The sequence below is a fragment of the Nycticebus coucang genome, chromosome 18 (assembly GCF_027406575.1).
Source record: "Nycticebus coucang isolate mNycCou1 chromosome 18, mNycCou1.pri, whole genome shotgun sequence".
Lineage (NCBI taxonomy): Eukaryota > Metazoa > Chordata > Mammalia > Primates > Lorisidae > Nycticebus > Nycticebus coucang.
Window position 1 is genome coordinate 61,705,833 of NC_069797.1, and position 20,415 is coordinate 61,726,247.

A 20,415-nucleotide genomic window follows, 5' to 3' on the forward strand; every position below is an offset into this window, starting at 1 on the left:
GGTTTGAGGCAGTGTCTGTTTCATGTACCTGCTGGTTTCATGTACCAAAAAGAGAAGCAGTGAAAGAGAGGGAGAGAAAAGGGGATCCTTACTGCACCCAAGCCAGGTCCCATTTAGAGGCCAGAATCTTCTGGAGACTCAAATTCCTTGGGAAGGGGGGAATCTTCTGTAGCACTGGTGGATTAAGCCCAGGGCATCCCCAGACATGCTGGCACACTGCCCAACCAGAGCCCGTCGACAGAGGAATAATGCCAGTCTTCAGGTCCAAGCCCCCACTTCACAGATAAGGACACTGAGGCCCACGAGGGGAGGTGCTCCCCCAGGGTCACCAGAAAGCTGGAGGCACACAAAGCAAGGAGCTTCCATTCCAAGGAACCAGAGGCAGTGATGCAAGCCCAGGGCTGTGCTCCTATTCCTTTGTCGGGGGGCTTGAGATGCCCAATTAATATCCTCATGTCCCAAGTGGTATTCCCTCTCTCCAACCACTAATTCGCCCTTGCTAACTTTTGCCACTGCTGCCTCTTCAAATCAGAGGAGTGGAGAGTTCCTGGCCAGCAGAGCGAGGCAGCTGAGAGGCCCCTGGCCAAACAGCCGAGCCCTCAGGCCCAGCCCGGACACGGTGGAGAAGCTTCTGGGGTCTCGGTGCCGCCTCTCAGGGAGAAGCAGACAGAAGCTCCCGTGCTGGGGACCACTCGCTTTCCTCAGCAGCACCCCCTTTGCCCAGTGTCTCCCCAAGCAGAAGGCCCTCAGGAGCACCCCCAGCTGTGGGAACCAGAAGGTGGGGACCAGGCCAAGAAGAGTCTGGCCTTTCCCAAGCTCCTCTCCCCCGAGTGTCTCCACCCTGAGAGTGTCAAAGTTCCCCAGGAAGGTGTCCTTGGGGAGCCAGGACGCCATGGAGATGAGGCCTCGGGCACAGGGATGCCAGGCTTGAGCCATCCACAGGTGTCCACCATGCCCAAGGCTCCCCCACTGCCTGAGGGCCCCAGAGAGGCCGCACACCAGCCTTCAGGGACACGATCTCAGGACACAGAGGGGAGCCAGCAGCACCTGGGAGACCTGCATCAGGAGGGGTCACTTCTGAAGGGGCCTGGAGGCAAAGAGAGGATGGGGGGTGAGGAGGAGGAGGATGAAGACCGTGATGTGGACGAGTCCTTGCCCCAGGCCTCCCCTCCCTCGCAGGCCTCCCCCACCCAAGGCAAGCCACCCTTCCACACAGTCTCCAGAGAAGCCGCTGGTGTCCTAGGGTTCCCAGCTGAGGGTGCCATTCCCCTCCCCATCGACTTCCTCTCCAAAGTTTCTGCAGAGACCCCCACCTCAGAGCCTGACAGGCCCCTTGTAGGGCTGTCAGAGGAAGGGCATGACGCACCCCCTGAGTTCACGTTCCACGTGGAAATCAAACCCAACGTGCAGAAGGAACAGGCGCGTTCAGAATTGGACTCCGAAAGGGCCACACTTCCAGGGGCCCCTCGAGAAGAGCCACAGGCCCAGGGCCCCTCTCTGGGAGAGGATACAAAAGAGGCTGACCTTCCAGAACTATCTGAAAAGCGTCCTGCAGCTGGCCTGCGGGGGAAGCCAGTCAGCCGTGTCCCCCAGCTCAAAGGTCTGTGTCTGAGCTTTCTTGCCCCTTCCCTGGGGACCTCTCATACCACCCAGGCTGTGGGCACTGCCGCTGAGCTTCCTTCCTGACTCCTGATGCTTCCGAGGTTCCGAGGACGCCACTAAACCAACACCCGGGCACGCCGCTCTCTCCCTCAGCCGCCTCCTGCAGCTCAGACTCCGGCAGCACGGGTCCCCTCACGCTTGCCAGCCACTTTGCATGTCACCAGCACCCCCACCCGGTGCTTCCTGCCCTGTTCAGTTCTCCAGCCACTTGGTTTATCCTCAACAGCCCGTCAGCCCACAGGAGGTTGGTGGGTACTCCACAGAGACGGTAACAGTTGCCCCTGTTGTTGAGCATTTATTATGTGCCTTAAATTCATTGTCTCGAACAGGTGTCCTCAAACTTTTTAAACAGGGGGCCAGTTCACTGTCCCTCAGACCGTTGGAGGGCTGGACTATAGTTTTAAAAAAAAAAAAACTATGAACAAATGCCTATGCACACTGCACATATCTTATTTTGAAGTAAAAAAACAAAACGGGAACAAATACAATCACACCGCCTCATGTGGCCCGCAGGCCGCAGTTTGAGGACCCCTGGTCTAGAACCTTCCCAACCCCCTTAAGCAGGCATAATTAGCCCCACTTTGCAGACGGGGCTCAGAGAGGTAAAGTAACTTCTTAAGTGACTGAGCCGGGTTCAGAATTGAGGTAGGTCCACTCTGAGAGGCCCCCACACCCCACAGTGCCTTCCCGGAGTGGCGTGTGCACCCCCAGCACAGAGATGCAGCGGGCACATGCAGAAAGTGAGGTACACAGCATCTGGAGGGGCTCAACAGCCCGCACTGAGCCATTGGCCCAACACCCCTGCCCTGCCTAGTGGCAAGAGAGAGACTCTAAGCAGAAACAAAATCCCTGGTCCAAAGTGCCTCTCCCTGAGCAGAGAACAACAGGGTCCCTATGCTGGCATGACAGGGAGCACAGCTGGGACCCTTGGCAGCCCTTCACGGGCAGGAGAGTCTGCGGGAGATGGTTTATGTCTGGTTTATACCCCAGGGGAGGCCTCACAGCCACAAGGGAGGCTCATTGGTGGGTTTGGGACCCTTAGCATTTTAGAATTATTCATAGTGCCCAGAAATTGATGCTACTTAAACTCACAGTTGCAAACATCTGTTAAATTATGATTAGATGCTACATATAGAGAAAACGTTGAAATGTAAATATAAAGGAACCTGTGTTTAAGGCAGGAAAAAAAATATCCTGGATCCTATTTTAAATTTCAAAACATTATGGGACAAATAACTGTGACTTGAGAATTTGCTACGATGTTTCCTGAAATGATGTTTTATTGAATAGTCCACCAGATGTTAATGGGTGCGTCCAGGAGGGGAAAAAAGAGTTCCACTGCCTAGTAAGTTTGGAAAAACAGGCTAACCAAAGTTTAGGTTTTGCTGCTGCAGGACTTGTCAGAGCCTTTAATGCACATTGTGACCCTCTGAGAAGGTAACATGGAGTGCATTTCCCAAATGTATTTGATCTAGGCCGGATGTGGTGGCTCACGCCTATAATTGTAGAATCTTCTGGAAGGCCGAGGCAGGTAGATCTATTGAGCTCACGAGTTCAAGACCAGCCTGAGCAAGAGTGACATCCTGTCTCTATTAAAAATGAAAAACTGGGGCGGCGCCTGTGGCTCAGTCGGTAAGGCGCCGGCCCCATATACCAAGGGTGGCGGGTTCAAACCCGGCCCCTGCTGAACTGCAACCAAAAAAATAGCTGGGCGTTGTGGCGGGTGCCTGTAGTCCCAGCTTCTCGGGCGGCTGAGGCAAGAGAATCACTTAAGCCCAGGAGCTGGAGGTTGCTGTGAGCTGTGTGAGGCCATGGCACTCTACCGAGGGCCATAAAGTGAGACTCTGTCTCTATAAAAAAAAAAAAAAAAAAAAAAAAATTGAAAAACTGGGGCAGGGCGGCGCCTGTGGCTCAGTGAGTAGGGTGCCGGCCCCATATGCCGAGGGTGGCGGGTTCAAACCCAGCCCCGGCCAAATTGCAACAAAAAAATAGCCGGGCGTTGTGGCAGGCGCCTGTAGTCCCAGCTGCTCGGGAGGCTGAAGCAAGAGAATCGCGTAAGCCCAAGAGTTAGAGGTTGCTGTGAGCTGTGTGATGCCACGGCACTCTACCTGAGGGTGGTATGTGAGACTCTGTCTCTACAAAAAAAAAAAAAAGAAAAACTGGGGCAGCGCCTGTGGCTCAGTGGGCAGGGTGCTGGCCCCATATACAGAGGGTGGTGGGTTCAAACCCGGCCCCGGCCAAACTGCAACAAAACAATAGCTGGGTGTTGTGGCGGGTGCCTGTAGTCCCAGCTGCTCGGGAGGCTGAGGCAAGAGAATCACCTAAGTCCAGGAGTTGGAGGTTTCTGTGAGCTGTGATGCCACGGCACTCTACCGAGAGTGATAGAGTGACTCTGCCTCTACAAAAAAAAAAAAAAAAAAATGAAAAACTGAGGCAAGAGGATTGCTTGAGCCCAAGAGTTTGAGGTTGCTGTGAACTATGATGCCGTGGCACTCTACCAAGGACAACAAAGTGAGACTCTGTCTCCAAAAAACAAATAAACCAAATTTACTTGATTCCCCTGCCAACATCCCCTGAAGGAGGGATTGTTCAGTGCAACCCCAGCTTGATGTAGTAGATGCTTTTGTCACGGCACGGACGATGCTGGTTGATTTGGGCAAAGGAAGGAACATGTGAGTCAGGTCCACCTGGGGCTCTTACTAAAATGCAGATTTCTGGGGCCACATGAGGCTTATGGCCCTGTTATGGGGGAGGCCTCTGTATTTTAGCAACCTCTCCAGGTGATCAGCTGCACAGTAAAGTTGGGAAACCTCGGAACTAGATTGTCAGTGTTGGTCCCTGTAGAAATCCAGTCTCCAGTAGCCAGCGAGAAGCTCCAAAGAGTCCCATGTCCAGAAACATGGACGGATCCCGGGGCAATGGGACAGGGGAACTATGATAATGAAACCAAAGAAAAGAGAATCTGTAATCAGGACGAGGATGAGTTGGAGAAGATGCCGGCAGACAGCTCAGAGGACTGGATTCCCAGGGGCGTGGCTTCCTAAACACACAAACCAGTGGTATAGGGTGTCAGGAGATAACTAGTGTGTAGCTAATTTGGGGAAGCAGCAGGGATGGTCCCCTTTGGAGGCCTGTGTGTCAGACACTACCTCAGGCCTGGCTGGTCTCATCTGGGAGCAGCTGAGACTGGTGACTGATGCCCTGGGACAGGCTCTGAGGGTATGACCAGCACCTGGGGGACAAAGACATCCCTACTAGGCTGTCTCCTATTCTGGGGACAGGTGACTGGGAAAGAGGTAGATCGTTAGTGTAAGATGGCCAGGAAGGTGGGCATTGGGACTACTGGTAGACTGACCACATGTAGCAGGGGAATCAGAGAGGGTTCCAGTCAGTCCCCAAGGCCAAGGGGGTGAGCAAGAACCTCACAGGAGGCGGCACCCGTAGCTCAGTGGGCAGGGCGCTGGCCAATATACCCAGGCTGATGTGTTCGAACCCGGCCCAGGCCAGCTAAACAAAAAAGACAACTGCAACAAAAAAATAGCTGGGCGTTGTGGTGGGCACCTGTTGTCCCAGCTACTTGGGAGGCTGAGACAAGAGAATCGCTTAAGCCCAAGAGTTTGAGGTTGCTGTGAGCTGTGGCACCACAACACTCTACCGAGGGTGACATAGTGAGACTCTGTTTCAAAAAAAAACCTCACAGGAGACCCAGGCCAGCCTGGCCACCGAGTAGAGACAGCTCACAATTCTGACCCTTGAGTCAGCCAGAGTCTGGCTGAGCTCTCCCATCTTTTCAGTGGGGTTGGCCCCCACTGGGGGGGGCTGACCCTGGCAGAGCTTGTAGGTGGGGAGCCTGTACCATCCACCTTTCTTAGCTTCCGTGCAATGTGGACCCACGACAGTTTCCACTGCGTCCCTTCTGCATGGCCCCACCCTCGGCCAGCCCGCTGCCCGCTCCTGCCAGTGTGTTGTGTTGGTACTAACAAAGGGAGACCTAGCAGATTCAAGGGGAAAGAAAACCAGCGGGGTTCCCACCAACCCCAACTAAACAAAACGTGGATGGATCCCGGGGAAATGCAGCCTCACTGCAGTTGGGGGTCCCTGTGAACCACGCAAAGGGGTGTAACATACATTCTCATTTTCTGTTTTATCAGCTCGCATGGTCAGCAAAGGCAAAGATGGGACTGGAAATGATGACAAAAAAACTAAGGTAAGCTGACGGTGCCAGTGAAGTTTACGGAGAAGCTATGTCTGATGTCTGAGCTCATTCCCGCATGTAACATGGAAAGCATTTGTTGCTGAAGTACGGCTATTATGTAAAGTGATTTGTAATTTTGTGCAGGCTTTCAAAAATCCAGCATTTATCTGTTTGATACTTAATGCTAGGGGAGGGCAGCTCACAGGTTAATGAGCTAATTGCAGTTTCCCTAGCATAGTTTAAATGACACTCTGGGCTGGGCTTGGTGGCACATGCCTATAGTCCCAGCTACCCAGGAGGCTGAGGCAGGAAGATCACTTGTGACTGGAGTGAGCTATGACCTGCACTCTACCCCAGATGAGAGAGCAAGACTCTGTCTCAAGAAAAAAAGAAAAAAAAAAAAGGCACCATGACAGTAAACCCCAAGGAAAGTAAATGAAGCAGCTTGCTCGCCACAGACCCTCCCGGTCCTCAGCATTCCATCTCACCTGAGTTTACCACTTTGCACCTTGGAAAATGCTCCCATAACTGCACTGCCCTGTATTTCCTAGAAAATCCCACCATGGCCCTAGATAAGAACTATTTTTCCTAAAGTTATCTCAGATGTCCAATATAAATTCTGTCTGAAACATCTGGATTTTAATCAGGACTGGCGTGTTAGGGGGTCTCCAGATGCAGAATGTAGCTATAGTGTCAGGGTGTGCTGGCGGCTTCTGGCAGTGTCTTCAGGGTCCCCATCATGAAGGCTTTACCTGGCAAGACAGCCGAGGGCCCTGCAGGGCACTGGAGAGCTCTGGCCAGTGGTGGTGACAGCTGCTCATCCACTTGGTGCACACGTAGTGCAGGGCACGCAGTACCGGCCTCACGCATGCACGCACTAATTCATCCATTCATTTGTTCATTCAGCACACACAGGTACAACGTCCCTGCCCTGGAGTTGCTCAGAGTTTGAGGAGGGGGCGGACCTGTTGCAAACCTTGGCCAGGCGGCGAGAGGCCTTGCACAGTGAGAGGAGGAGCAGTCACCTGTACCCACCCTAGCTTTTCTTCCTTGTCACCAGCCCAGAGCCACAGCCTGTGTCGCCTCCCTCTCACTGTTGCCCCATCCCCTGGGCTCTCCTCACTGAGGCTGGCCCAAGTGGGGTCTCAGTCACCTCCATGGAGAATTTGACAATGATGAGGAAATGCTCCCAAGAAACGCAATGAGGTCTGTGTCAGGACCTGGCTCTGTGGCTCTGCCTCCCTCCCTGGAACACCCCTAGGCTTAGCCTCTTCTTTCTGGTCAAAGCCTCCAGAGGCAGTTAGAACAAACCACGGGTGTCTGCCACCACCAGGTGCCCTTGCCCAAGGGGAAAGCTCCCTCCCTGAGGGTGTCTAGCTGTAGGGACACCTGTCCCCAGACTCTTTGCTTTTGTGGAAATTTTTCAAAAGTTAACAGTGGCCAGATTGGAATTCATCAGGTAGCTTTAATGTTAGTTTTATCTGAGAGTTTGTTTTTTTTTTTAACCGTTCTTCCTTTGGCGATTCTCTTTCCCTTTGCCTCCCCAGTAGCTGGGATTACAGACACCCGCTACAACGTCCGGCTATTGTTTTTTTGGTTTTTTTTTTTTGTGGTTTTTGGCCCAGGCTAGGTTTGAACCCGCCACCTCTGGCATATGGGACCAGCGTTCTACTCCTTGAGCCACAGGAGCCGCCCAACGTCCGGCTATTTTTGATGTTAGTAGAGACGGGGGTTTCACTCTGGCTCACTCCTGCTCATACTGGTCTCGAACCTCTGAGCTCGGGCAATCCACCTGCCTCGGCCTCCCACAGCGCTGGGACTATAGGCGTGAGCTACCACGCCCGGCCTTATCTGAGAGTTTAACCGGAAAGTGCTTGTGTGTGTGCCCGTGCCCACATGCTCGCATAAGGAATCTTTAAGACTTAGGGCAGGCACTATCCTCATGATAGCATTATTCTGTCAGAGGGGTCAAGGGGGATCCAGGGGTGGTGGGCAGGCAAAGCTCCACACCTGAATTTGAGTAAAAGTGGGACACTTCTGGGTGGTGCCTGTGGCCCAGTGGGTAGGGCACCGACCCCATATACCGAGGGTGATGGGTTCAAACCCGGCCCCGGCCAAACTGCAACAAAAAATAGCCGGGCGCAGTGGTGGGCGCCTGTGGTCTCAGCTGCTGGGGCTAAGCCCAGGAGTTAGAGGTTGCTGTGAGCTGTGTGATGCCACGGCACTCTACCGAGGGTGATAAAGTGAGACTCTGCCTCTAAAAAATAAAAAGTGGGACACTTCTGACGTGTGACACACTGGGGACACTTCCTTGAGAAACATCCTAAGACTCAGGTACCTTGGTGATTTCCTTTGATGTATTCATATGAAGCACCTTTAAACCAGTGATCTCCAATGTTGGGGACACAGTAGATCCACTGGGGCAGAGAAAGAACATTCTAGAACTTCTATTCATTTTTTTCATCTTCTCTTTTGAAAGTTCTGCCATATGTAAGTTTGATCACGTGCATTATAGTGTGTGTGTCCAGCTGGTAAACGCCTCTGTGAGGAGGGAGCACGGGCCCCTTCCTGCTCCTGCCCATCAGAAGGGCTGATAAGGGGACATGCGCCAAATAGCTCAAGATCACTGCTTTAAACCGTGACTGCCTTATTTGTTTTTAGTTATTGTCCTTTTTTCAGTTTGTTTCCCTCCCCCATGTGCTGACTTTTATTTTGATTTTATTTATGTTTATATTTAAGACATCCACACCTTCCTGTGCTAAAACCCTGAAAAATAGGCCTTGCCTTAGCCCCAAACGCCCCACTCCTGGTAGCTCAGACCCTCTGATCCAACCCTCCAGCCCTGCTGTGTGCCCAGAGCCACCTTCCTCTCCTAAACACGTCTCTTCTGTCACTCCCCGAACTGGCAGTTCTGGAGCAAAGGAGATGAAACTCAAGGTAAGGAAACCACCTTTGAAAAGACCCAGGCAGCTCTACTGTGGTTTGCTGTAGGTGCTGAGCTGCTGATTTCTGTCTGGAGTTTGCAAGTGTGTTCTTAGTCTCAAAGACCTTTCTTCAGATGAGCGCTGCCGGAGAAGCGCCTTGTAGAGCGGCCAGGATTCTGGGTAGAGAGGGGAGGGGGACCTCAGAGCTGTGCCTCTCAGCAGCCCTCAAGGCACCCTGTGGGACTCTGGTTTGAACACTGCCACCCTGATTGGGTTCCTTTCTCCATTCCTGGCTTTGATAGCCAGAAGTGCTTCCGGATAGCCCTCACTTGGGTTGGACAGCGTCACCATGCACCTGTCCCACCGGTTCACACCTCCTAAACCATCTTGTGGTCCTTGGTTAACATCTGCTTCTTTTTGAGTTTGTGTTGTGTCTGAAGGTCACCCGCTGGGTAAGCAGTCCCAGCCACTGCCCGCACTCAGCAGACTGTACTGTGCCAGCCTTTGCTCCCGACCTCTGGCCAGTTTGTTGGTTGATGCTGGGGTTCACTGCCAAGGGCTCCCAGCACACCTGAGGAGTTACTGAGACCTGGGCCACTCAAGGGTTTGGGGAGAGAACAAAAGAATACCACCTAGCTCTATTTAACATTCCTTGGTCAGGTTTTCCGCAAACAGTTGTCTCCAGGGACCTCTGGTGAAACCACCCACCATCAGTCAAATATATCCATAGAGTCAGAAAACGGGCATGGTCCACTGATGTCTTGCACATTAATTGACACTGAGTGGACAGTGACCCTGACCATTGCTATAAGCTTTGTTGTCTTTTTGTAAAACATGTTAGCACGACTCATGCTGGTAATTCATGTGAACAATTCCTCTGGGAGGAAATGGTCACAGGACACTTGGCATTTGGGTGAGACTGTGGGTTTGCATGTCTAGCAAACCCTTGTGATTGGAGAAGACCAGTTGCATCTGGTAGGCAAAGGGTCACCCCCAGTCTCATTGAGACAAGGGGTAGATGGGGCTGGCATTGACTCTCAGTGACAGTAACTTTTCCCAATGATAAAAACCACTCTGCCCCGATTGCTTACAGGGTGCTGATGGTAAATCGAAGATCGCCACACCCCGGGGAACGGCCCCTCCTGGCCAGAAAGGGGCCAACGCCACCAGGATTCCAGCAAAAACCCCGCCTGCCCCTAAGACACCACCCAGCTCTGGTAAGGAGACTGTGCTCTTGAAACTTAGTCAGAGGAAGCTGTCAGAAGGGCCAGCCATCATCCTGGGATGCCCCGACATCCCCATGCTTCAGCTGGCTGTCACCTTCCTGTACACTAAGTAGTGCTTGCTCATTTTCTTATTTTTTCTAAGTTTTTCTTTTCTTTTGTTTTTGTTTTTGTTTTGAGACAGAGTCTTACTTTGTAACCCTGAGTAGAGTGTCCTAGTGACCTCAAACTCCTGGGCTCAAGCCAAGAGTTGTCCTGCCTCAGCCTCCCAAGTAGCTGGGACTATAGGAGTCTGCCTGCCACAACGCCCAGCTAATTTTTCTATTTTTAGTAGAGCTGGGGTCTTGCTCTTATTCAGATTGGTCTTGAATTCCTAAGCTCAGTCTACCCATCTCAGCTTCCCAGAGTGCTAGGATTACAGGCATGAGCCACCATGCCTGGCCTCATTTTCTTCTTAAACTTTTTTTTTTTTTTTTGTAGAGACAGAGTCTCACTGTACCGTCCTCGGGTAGAGGGCCATGACTTCACACGGCTCATAGCAACCTCTAACTCTTGGGCTTACGCGATTCTCCTGCCTCAGCCTCCCGAGCAGCTGGGACTACAGGTGCCCGCCACAACGCCCGGCTATTTTTTCGTTGCAGTTTGGCTGGGGCTGGGTTTGAACCCACCACCTCGGCATATGGGGCCAGCACCCTACTCACTGAGCCACAGGCACCATCCTCTTCTTAAACTTTTTGATATCTGAGGTAGACATCAAATCCCCACTTTGTATCAGTGAATGAAGAAATTGACCCTGAGAGCTTTTTTTTGAGACAGAGTCTCGCTTTATCACCCTGAGTAGAGTGCTGTGGCATCTACTCTAACTCTTGGGCTTAAGTGATTCTCTTGCCTCAGCCTCCCAAGTAGCTGGGAGCCACCACTCCTAGCTATTTTTTTTATTGCAGTTGTCATTGTTAGTTAGCAGGCCCAGGAGAGGTTTGAACCTGCCCGCCTCGGTGTCTGTAGCCAGTGCCCCAGTCACTGAGCTATGGGCACTGAGCCTGACCCTGAGAGTTTGCTGGACTCAGTCTAACTGGCTCATTTTAGCAGAATGTAGTCACATGACTAATAAGTGGCAGGTAAGGGGCTTCTCTGGCCCCAAGTCTAGGGTTCCAGGAAGGCAGCCCAGTGTGGGGTGTTTCAGTCCCAGGTAAGACAGAACAGCCCCTGAGACAGTCACCCTGGGTGACCCTACACAGGCTTGGCTTGGAATCCTCTGGCCAAACCCAAGGGTCTTAGCTGAGCAATTGCACAGCGTGCCCATTCCCCCAGCTCCTATGAGTAAATCCTGTTGTTTCTGAGCACCCAGCAGGGCTTCAGTCAAGCTGTTCTGCATCCAGTGGTGCCATTAAGAGCAGTCACCCTTTTTGGGGACGAGGGACAGCCTGGCTTAGCATGTTCCCTCTCCCACTGCCCTGGTGACCTATTCCAGGCAGCTGGGTTTAGATTCTGCACGACTCAGGGGGCGTCTGGCCTCCATTTGCTCCTTGATGGTGCCCAGGCTGCCTGTGGCACTTGTGGTGAGTGGTGGATGAAGCCTGGCCTGGATCTTGACAATGCTGCTTCTCCTTGACCTGAGGAAGCCTCTCAGAGCCTGCCTGCCGCCTGCTGTGCGTCTTTGTGGTGGCATTTCACCCTCGTGTGTGGAGAGATGGCGCCTGCAAGGAGCTGCTCTTAAAGGCCCACTGGTTTTGATTTTTTTGTTTGTTTGTTTGTGTTTCCTTGCCTGGTGCTTTCCTCAGATACATATGATCTAAGCCTTCTTAGCAGAATTTTGATTGCATTTATATACAGGTTGGATCCTGCCTTGTTTTCACTTAACATCACCCCAGTTGACTCACACTGTTTAACAACCTCTTTAGGTCTTACCTGCTCCAGGTGGCTGCCTGCAGGTGGACAGATCCTTCCTGTTGGGTGCCTTTGACCTGTTTCCACCAGCACAGGCCCTGGTCCCCAAACCCACTCCCTGCCTCCCTCTGTTGCACTGGCTGGGCCATCCATGGCCTGCCCAGTGGAGAACTCATTAAGGCCCCGTTTAAGCCTGATGATATCGAGACTTTCCGTGGATCTTTTTTTTTTTAAGCTACCAAGCAAGTGCAGAGAAAGCCACCCCCTGCAGGGGCAAAGTCTGAGAGAGGTAATTCTGAGCCTGCTTCACCAGGGGACAGACCCCCTCTGCACGGCTGATCATTGGCTTATGTTTCTAGAGCTGGGAGGCTCCGCTTCTAAATGCAGGTTTCCCGTACTGAGCCTGAGGACAGAACAGCCTGGACTCGTTTCTCTTCCTGTGTGTGGTTTGCGCAGATTTGTCTGTCTGATGGACTTTCTAGCCCTGCGTGTTCTGATCTACTCCAGGGACATGGGCATGGCCAGGGGCTGTCAGGGTGGGGAGCGTGTGGCCCCAGTATTTGGGGATGCAGGAGGTTTGGACTTCCAAGGTGTGAAATTCCCACTGGCCTTTATGAGCACCAGATGCCGTGCTGGACACTACCTGTTCCTACATCCAGCCTCAAAACACAGGCTTAGGGAGAGAAAAATGACTTGCCCAAGGTCACTCTGCAAGTAAAAAGGCACAGAAAGGGTTTGAACCACCCCTGCCAGGGAACCAGGAGGGTAGGAGGGCTGAGGAGCCAGAGCCTCCCTCCCCCATCTCTTGTTTCCTTACGCGGAAAAGAAGAAAAAGCTTCCACTGTTGCCCCAGAGCTTGACTACTTTAGGGACACCAAGACATGGAAATCCAAATTCTCAAAACTGGTGCTTACTCTTCCCTTGACAAGTCTCCCGCTGGCTGCATGAGCACTTCATACGGAGTGGCCCTCCCATTCCCGCCATCAGGCGTTTGGTTCAGCTGATCCTGGGGCAGGGATGGGGCCAGCAGAGCTCAGGCTGTCAGAGCTGGAGGGGACCACGTAACACCTTGGCACTTGTGAGTAGGGAGGGGGGTCTCAAACTCAGGCTGCTCAAGAATCCCTGGGGAGCTTGAGAGAAAAACAGTCTTCCAGGCCCCACCTCAAGAGATTCTGCAATATCAGAGCTGGATGGAGCCCAGAAATCTGCATTTTATATGTCCCTCCTCCTGGAAAGCTCCAGGGATTCTGATGCAAGCGTCCACTTTGAGAAGCACTGATCCACGCAGCAGACAGAATAGTAAAGAGTTGAAGGATAATAGGTGCCTGGGAGTACTGTACAGGAGCAAGTTCAGGGGTAAGGGCTACCCAGAGGAGGGAGGAACAGAGTCTGTTGGTAGGGGAAGGGAGACACGGCCTTCCTGGTGGTGCCTAGAAAGGGGCAGGTGAGTTGGTATTTGCCATACCTGGTGGGCAGGAAGGACATTCTTGGGGAGGGAACAGGCGGGGCACAGTGGCATGAAGTGGCACGGCTTGTCTGGAGAGCTAAGGACGCATGGACATGAGCCAGGCTCCACAGAGGAGTCAGAGAGGGTGGGAAGAGCCCTGAACTTTACCCTGTGGGTAAAGGGTCACATGGACCCAGGCTTGCCAGTGCTGCCTGAAGTCTGTCTCCCTTGAAGGCATTGTAATTATGTCCATTTTCAAGTTGAAGTCTAGAGGGGAAGTGACTTTCCTGAGACCATATAGCTAGCTGCAGCCCATCTCTTGACCCAGGACTGTGGGGTAGAGTTGGTCCCCTCTCTGATAGAGGGTGTAGGGTGGTCCTTGGACAACCACTCTGTTGCTTTCCGGGGAGATGGGCTGTTTCTGTTCCTAAGTGACCAGGCCAGGAGAAGGTATTTCTCTGGAGATGTGCTCAGGGCTTCCTCCTGCTGATGGCACTGAGCCTTCCACCTTCTTCTCGACTGCCTAACCCAGTGGTGAGCCTGGGAATGGACTCACAGGACAGGCAGCCCCCAGGCTGGCTAACTTCCCTGCCAGTCCTGGCTTCACTCCCTTCCTTCCTTCCCAGGTGAACCTGCAAAATCTGGGGATCGCAGCGGCTACAGCAGCCCCGGCTCCCCAGGCACCCCTGGCAGCCGCTCACGCACCCCGTCCCTGCCAACACCGCCAACCCGAGAGCCCAAGAAGGTGGCAGTGGTCCGCACTCCACCCAAGTCACCATCTTCCGCCAAGAGCCGCCTACAGACGGCCCCCGTGCCCATGCCAGACCTGAAGAACGTCAAATCCAAAATTGGCTCCACCGAGAACCTGAAGCACCAGCCAGGAGGCGGAAAGGTAGGATGCACAGTGGTTGGAGGTACATAGAGGGTGGGGTTCCCCACCCTGGGCTTGGGCTCTCACCCTCACCCAGCACCCCTGGACCCCTCCAAGGAAGGAGGCTCAGGGGGTGGTTCAGTTCTTTATCATCTCACTCCCCAATCCCTGAGGGCCCTGCTCAGGGAGAGAAGGTTCCTGCTACCCCACCCCCACCCCCTGGCTATGGGGCAGAGGTGGCAGGGCTGTGTCTCCAGGGCCTGTGGCTCTCAGCATGGGGGCACCACAGCAGTTCCCCAGCTGCCTCGTGGTTAGAATGTGGCACAGTCTGTAGGTGGCATCTCTGGCGTCTCTTGGGCAACTGCTCAGGTTAGGTTTCTCTTGAATCCTCAGTTCTGGGGAAATTGAGGGTTGTGTTTCGATCAGTTGATTATTCGGAGGTGAGCAGGTGCTCATGAAATCCGCAGGCTCCCTAAAGGTGGAGAAACACGGGCTTCTGAGGGGCAGCTTGGACCACCCCCTCCTGTCCCTGTGCCCTCGTCCCCGGTTGTTAGGTCTGGCACGCAGAGTGCTACCATCACACAGCACCAATGCAATTCCTCACAGTTCTGGAGGCACTGAGTCTGAGATCACGGCGTCTGCAGGTGTCTTCTGAGGCCTCTCCCCTGGCTCATAGGCGGCCATCTCTCCCGTGTCATGTGGTCTTTGCTCTGGGCAGACTCCTGGTGTCTTTCTGTGTCCTGATCTCTTCATGGCTGGGTATGGTGGCTCATGCTTGTAATCCTAGCACTCTGGGAGGCGAAGGCAGGAAGATCACTTAAGCTCAGGAGCTGGAGACCAGCCTGAGCAAGAGCAAGACCCTGTCTGTGCTAAAAATAGAAAAATCAGCCAGGCATTGTGGTGGGCTCCTTTAGTTCCAGCTACTCAGGAGGATTGCTTAACCCCGGAGTTTGAGATTGCTGTGAGCTAGGCTGACACCACAGCGCACCAGCCTGGGCAACAGAGTGAGATTCTGACTCAAAAAAAAAAAACAAAAACAAAAAAAGCGAAAAGCAAAGCAAAGCACTGTAGTCAGGTGGGACAGGACACACATCTAGGTCATGTGTCTGGGCAGCACACACCCTCCGAGTGTACCCCCCCCACCAGGCCCTGCACAGAGATGGGGAGACATAGCTGTGCCCCACCCAGAGTGCCCCCTCGAATCAAGGAAAGGATGGTGGCTCAACTGTGGCTGCAGGGACCAGTGAAAAGCCTCCTGGTTAGCCAGGTGTTGTGGCGGGCGCCTGTAGTCCCAGCTACTTGGGAGGCTGAGTCAAGAGAATCTCCTAAGCCCAGGAGTTGGAGGTTGCTGTGAGCTGTGTGACGCCACGGCACTCTACCGAGGGCCATAAAGTGAGACTCTGTCTCTACAAAAACAAAAAAAAAAAAAAAAAGAAAAGCCCCCTGGAACACAGAAGGACGGGGAGGACAGGGCCTCCTTCGGCGGTCCCCCTGATGGCAGATAGTCTTTGTTAGATCAAAGCTCCTGCCTCTCCCCACTCAGGTGTGCGTTGTGTGTGTGACTTTTAAAAGAAAAGCTTTGCTGGGGGCCCCTCCAGTGGCCAGGTCAGGGACCTCCTGAGGAACTCGAGCTGTGGGAAGCCACCCTCACTTCCGCCATGGCCTCCATTGTCTGAGTTGCCAGTCCTCATTTACTTCTTAGAAGCCACCTGCGGGAGCTCCCGCTGGGGATCACGGTCACCATTGTCCTCCAGGGTGCCAGCCTTGGTGCTCTTCAGGGCCTTTTCTGTCCTCTCTCCATGACCCACCATGTTCCCCAGTGTCCTGCTTCAGCTACTCAGACTGTGGTCCGGACGCAGCCGGGGTCTTCCCACGTCACATGATAGGCAGCACCTGCAGAGCAGCGTGACCTTGAAGACATGTCGGCCACTGCCAGGTTCACACGCTGGCCTCTGCCCTGCTTGGTCCCTTCTGCTCTCACTATTCCTCTTCTCGTCTCCCATTTCTTGTCTGCATCTCTGGAATCTTCTGTGCCCCCATCAGACCCCTAGTTCTGGACATTGGCTCCACCAGGACTCTGTCCAGCGACTTCCCCTTTCTCCAAAGAATCTGCTGCTTCCCCTCTGGGCTTTTCCCCCTTTTCCACACTCACCCTGGTTTCTGCCATGTTTTACCCCAGGTCTCACCGGAGCACTTTGCTCACTCCCTTCCTGCTTATTTCGTCCCACCCTATCTCTTCCCTTCCCTCAAGCCCATGTTCAGATGCCACCTCCTTTAAGAGTCTTCCTGATTCCCTTTTCTCCACACAGCCCGAGAGAACCCTGGCTACACTGCACACATGTCTGCCTCGCCCTAGCCCGGGCTGTACCTGAGAGTGGAGGCCGAGTCTCAGGTGTCCTCACAGCCCCCACCAGGCTATGCAGTGGCAAGCCCTCTTTGAACATGGAGTTAATTTAATTCTGCATTTGTATGAGTGGATCATTCAGTTGCCGGAGACAGAGCCTTGAGTTGGCATGGGGGGGTGGCTCCCCTGTCAGCCCTGAGTTCATTTGAGGTTGGCTCTCCAGACATAGGCACCATTTGCCTCAGTCCTTGCAGCCCTGCTAAGAGCAGCAGAACTCAGGCTAATCAGGGAGACAACTTCCCATCGAAGGCTCCTTTCAGGGCCAGACCTGTCCCCCCAGTCTTGGGCCCAAGGGCTGCCCTGCCCACGTCTGGGAGAGGAGAGTTGGGTGACTCCGCGCCAAGAATGGAAAGGGACAAAGGAGCCCCCAGATTAGGACGTGCCGCACTGGGTAGAGCTGGCACATCCAGATCTCCTGGAGTTAAAGGAGAAGGGTGACTTTCCTTAGGACATCTGGGAAGAGAGAGGAAGGGCAGAGCGCATAGTCATGGCCTCCCTGAAATGCCACAAAAGCATAAGAAATTGTCTGAAATGAAGAAACCCTCAACATAGAACAGCTACACATTAATCTCCAGGAAAAAGAAAAGAAAAAAGACACACGGGGTCTGTGAATGAAGGCTTGAAAACGCTCTGTTGGGGTGGCGCCTGTGACTCAAGGAGTAAGGCGCCGGCCCCATACCAGGGGTGGCAGTTTCGAGCCCAGCCCCGGCCAAAACTGCAAAAAAAAAAAAAATGCTCTGTTGGAGGGTCTCATACCTCCTCCTCCTCCGGACTGAAAGTTCTAGAAGATTGCACTGGAATTTGGGTCTTGATTGCCTGACATCTAGTAAGTACTCAATAAATGTTTGTTCAGTTACAAAGGGACAAAGCTGTAGGAGTCTAAGGAATAACTCAGCCTCTTGAACGGAACCTCACCCTGGAGAGAGAAAAGCAGGCCAGTCGTGTCTGTGAACCCGCAGAGGCTGAGCACTGCGGGAGAACGGTGTAAATCACTGGCTGGAAAAAATGCAAACCATCAATTTTCTCTATGTACTTCTCTTTGTTTTTGTGACTTGCTACAGTGAACACATATTGCTTTAAGAGAGTCCAAAACAATGATTTTTAAAGGAAAATGGAGATAATCAGTTGGCCATACTGGAGAACAAGCTGGGGTGACTAACTGTGGGGATACCAGGGAAGGGGGGACTCAAGCTGGGTGGGGAGCCTGGAGCGCAGCCCTGACCCTAACTCTAACTACACCCTGACACTGACCCTAAGCCTGATGGACCCTATCCCAATCTTAACCCTGACCCTGACCCTGATCCTAATCCTGACCCTACCTGTGTATTCTGGGTGGCCATTCTCTATCCTGACTGCAAAATCTGGGGGATAGGGATTCTTTCTAGCATCCTAGTGACCAAGCCTCCCTGTAATTGCAGATGGGCCTGCCCAGGTGTTTCCAGTACAGTCCAGGCTGAGACTCTATGTCCCTGGATTCTTGCCTGCTGACCTCTGGTCTCAACTATGGGTCCTCCCATGCACCCTCTTCTGGTGACTAATTTGCCTCTTTTGATCCCAACTCTCCCGATTTGCAGATTCCATGTGCCTGATCCCACTGGTTAGGCCCCGTGTCCTTCACCTTCCTCCCCAGTGTGTCTCAGCCCTATGTGGTGTGTAGGGGTGGGGATAGGGCATCCAGACAGAGGACCACGTGTAAACACTGTAAAAATTACCCACTGCAAGTGTGACTGATGTGAAGTCAGCATCCATATGTCCTGGTGAGAGTGCAAATCAGTGCAGCCCTTCTGCATATAATGAGGGAATCTTCTAGTTTTCCCAATTGAATTCTGCTAAATCAGTGATCTGTGGAAAGGTCTCATGTTACCTTCCTCTGGCCTAGGAAGGTCTGGCCAAGTGGCCCTGTGCCTCCCATAGAACCTGATGTGCACTTAAGTGCCATATACTCTACATTGAGGAAACAAAGAAAACCCAAGATGCAGAAAAAGCTTTACATGCAAAAATGTTCATTAAGTTCTATTTACAATTTCAAAACAACAATAATAAGAAAACAAGTTGGGCGGTGCCTGTGGCTCAGTCCGTAAGGCGCCGGCCCCATATACCGAGGGTGGCGGGTTCAAACCCGGCCTCGGCTGAACTGCAACCAAAAAATAGCTGGGCGTTGTGGCGGGCGCTTGTAGTCCCAGCTACTCGGGAGGCTGAGGCAAGAGAATCACTTAAGCCCAGGAGTTGGAGGTTGCTAAAAAAAAAAGAAAACAAGTTAAGGGCGGCGCCTGTGGCTCAAGGAGTAGGGCGCCAGTCCCATATGCCAGAGGTGGCAGGTTCAAACCTAGCCCCGGCCAACCCCCACCCCCCCAAAAAAAGAAAAGAAAAGAAGTTAAATGTCTAAGAATAGATAGACAATTAATGGTGATGCCATAGTATAAAATATTATGTAGCCATGAAAAATGATATTTGAAAATAATTTGTTTAGAGACAGGGTCTTGCTCTATTGCCAGGCTAGAATGCAGTGGCATCATTATAGCTCACTGAAAGCTCAAATTCCTGGGTTCAGGAGTAGCTGGGGTTACAGGTGTGAGACACCACACCTGGCTAAGAATTTTTATAATTATAAAAAATTGTATAAATTATGTAGCTTATGCCTACTCTCTATATAAAAAGTAGAAATATAGATGACAAAGAAAAAATTACAGGCTCAGCACCTGTAGCACAGTGGTTATGGCACCAGCTACATACACTAAAGTTGGCGGGTTCGAACCTGGCTGGGGCCAGCTAACCAAGCATGACAACTGCAACAAAAAATAGCTGGGCTGGCTCAGCGCCTGTGGCTCGAGCGGCTAAGGTGCCAGCCACATACACCTGAGCTGGCGGGTTCGATCCAGCCTGGGGCCTGCAAACAACAATGACGGCTGCAACCAAAAAAAAAAATAGCCGGGCATTGTGGTGGGCATCTGTAGTCCCAGCTACTTGGGAGGCGGAGGCAGGAGAATCGTTTGAGCCCAGGAGTTGGAGGTTTCTGGGAGCTGTGATGCCATGGCACTCTGCCTAGGGTGACAGCGTGAGGCTCTGTCTCAAAAAAAAAAAAAAAATAGCCGGGCATTGTGGTGGGCATCTGTAGTCCCAGCTACTTGGGAGGCTGAGGCAAGAGAATCACTTGAGCTTAAGAGCTGTAGGTTGCTGTGAGCTGTGACACCATGGCATTCTACCCAGGGCAACATAGTGAGACTCTGTCTCAAAAAAAAAAAAAAAGAAAGAAAGAAAAGAAAAGATGACAGGGCTAATAGCAATAGAGATTGTGAAGGATTCTCTTTTTCTGTGTTTTTACCTTCCCAAATTTTCTGAAGTAAAAACATTTATAGTCAGAAAAAAATTGATAGACGTTCAGATGCAGGGGAGGCGCCTATAGCTCAAGGAGTAGGGCGCCAGCCCCATAGGCTGGAGGTGGCGGGTTCAAACCCGGCCCCGGCTAAAAACTGCAACCAAAAAATAGCCGGGCGTTGTAGTGGGCGCCTGTAGTCCCAGCTACTCGAGAGGCTGAGGCAGGAGAATCGCCTAAGCCCAGGAGTTGGAGGTTGCTGTGAGCTGTGACGCCACGGCACTCTACCCAGGGTGATAAAATGAGACGCTGTCTCTTAAAAAAAAAAAAAGAAGAAGAAGAAATTCAGTTGCAACTGGAGATGTTAAATATTAATAACAGTATGTGATAGTAAAGCAAGAGACAGAAACTCCATATAATTGGAAAAGGGGTGTTAAAATTCCGGAATTAAAGTATCTAACGGAGTTTTCCCTGTGGTTAAGCATTCAG

At 52.4% G+C, this 20,415-nt stretch overlaps 1 protein-coding gene across 14 annotated transcripts in view; it reads left to right on the forward strand.

Moving 5' to 3' along the window:
* MAPT (microtubule associated protein tau) overlaps positions 1 to 20,415 on the forward strand; it is a 114,906-nt gene that overhangs the window by 77,949 nt on the left and 16,542 nt on the right. For 6 of the 14 annotated variants that reach the window (XM_053567814.1, XM_053567816.1, XM_053567815.1 and 3 more), the window contains 3 exons: positions 5,814 to 5,869; positions 9,875 to 9,998; positions 13,965 to 14,230. In XM_053567814.1, the coding sequence (XP_053423789.1) occupies positions 5,814 to 5,869; positions 9,875 to 9,998; positions 13,965 to 14,230 (446 nt within the window). Of the gene's footprint in view, positions 1 to 532; positions 1,601 to 5,813; positions 5,870 to 8,596; positions 8,795 to 9,874; positions 9,999 to 13,964; positions 14,231 to 20,415 lie in introns of all 14 variants that reach the window. The other 8 variants (XM_053567806.1, XM_053567809.1, XM_053567808.1 and 5 more) reach the window with 2 other exon arrangements.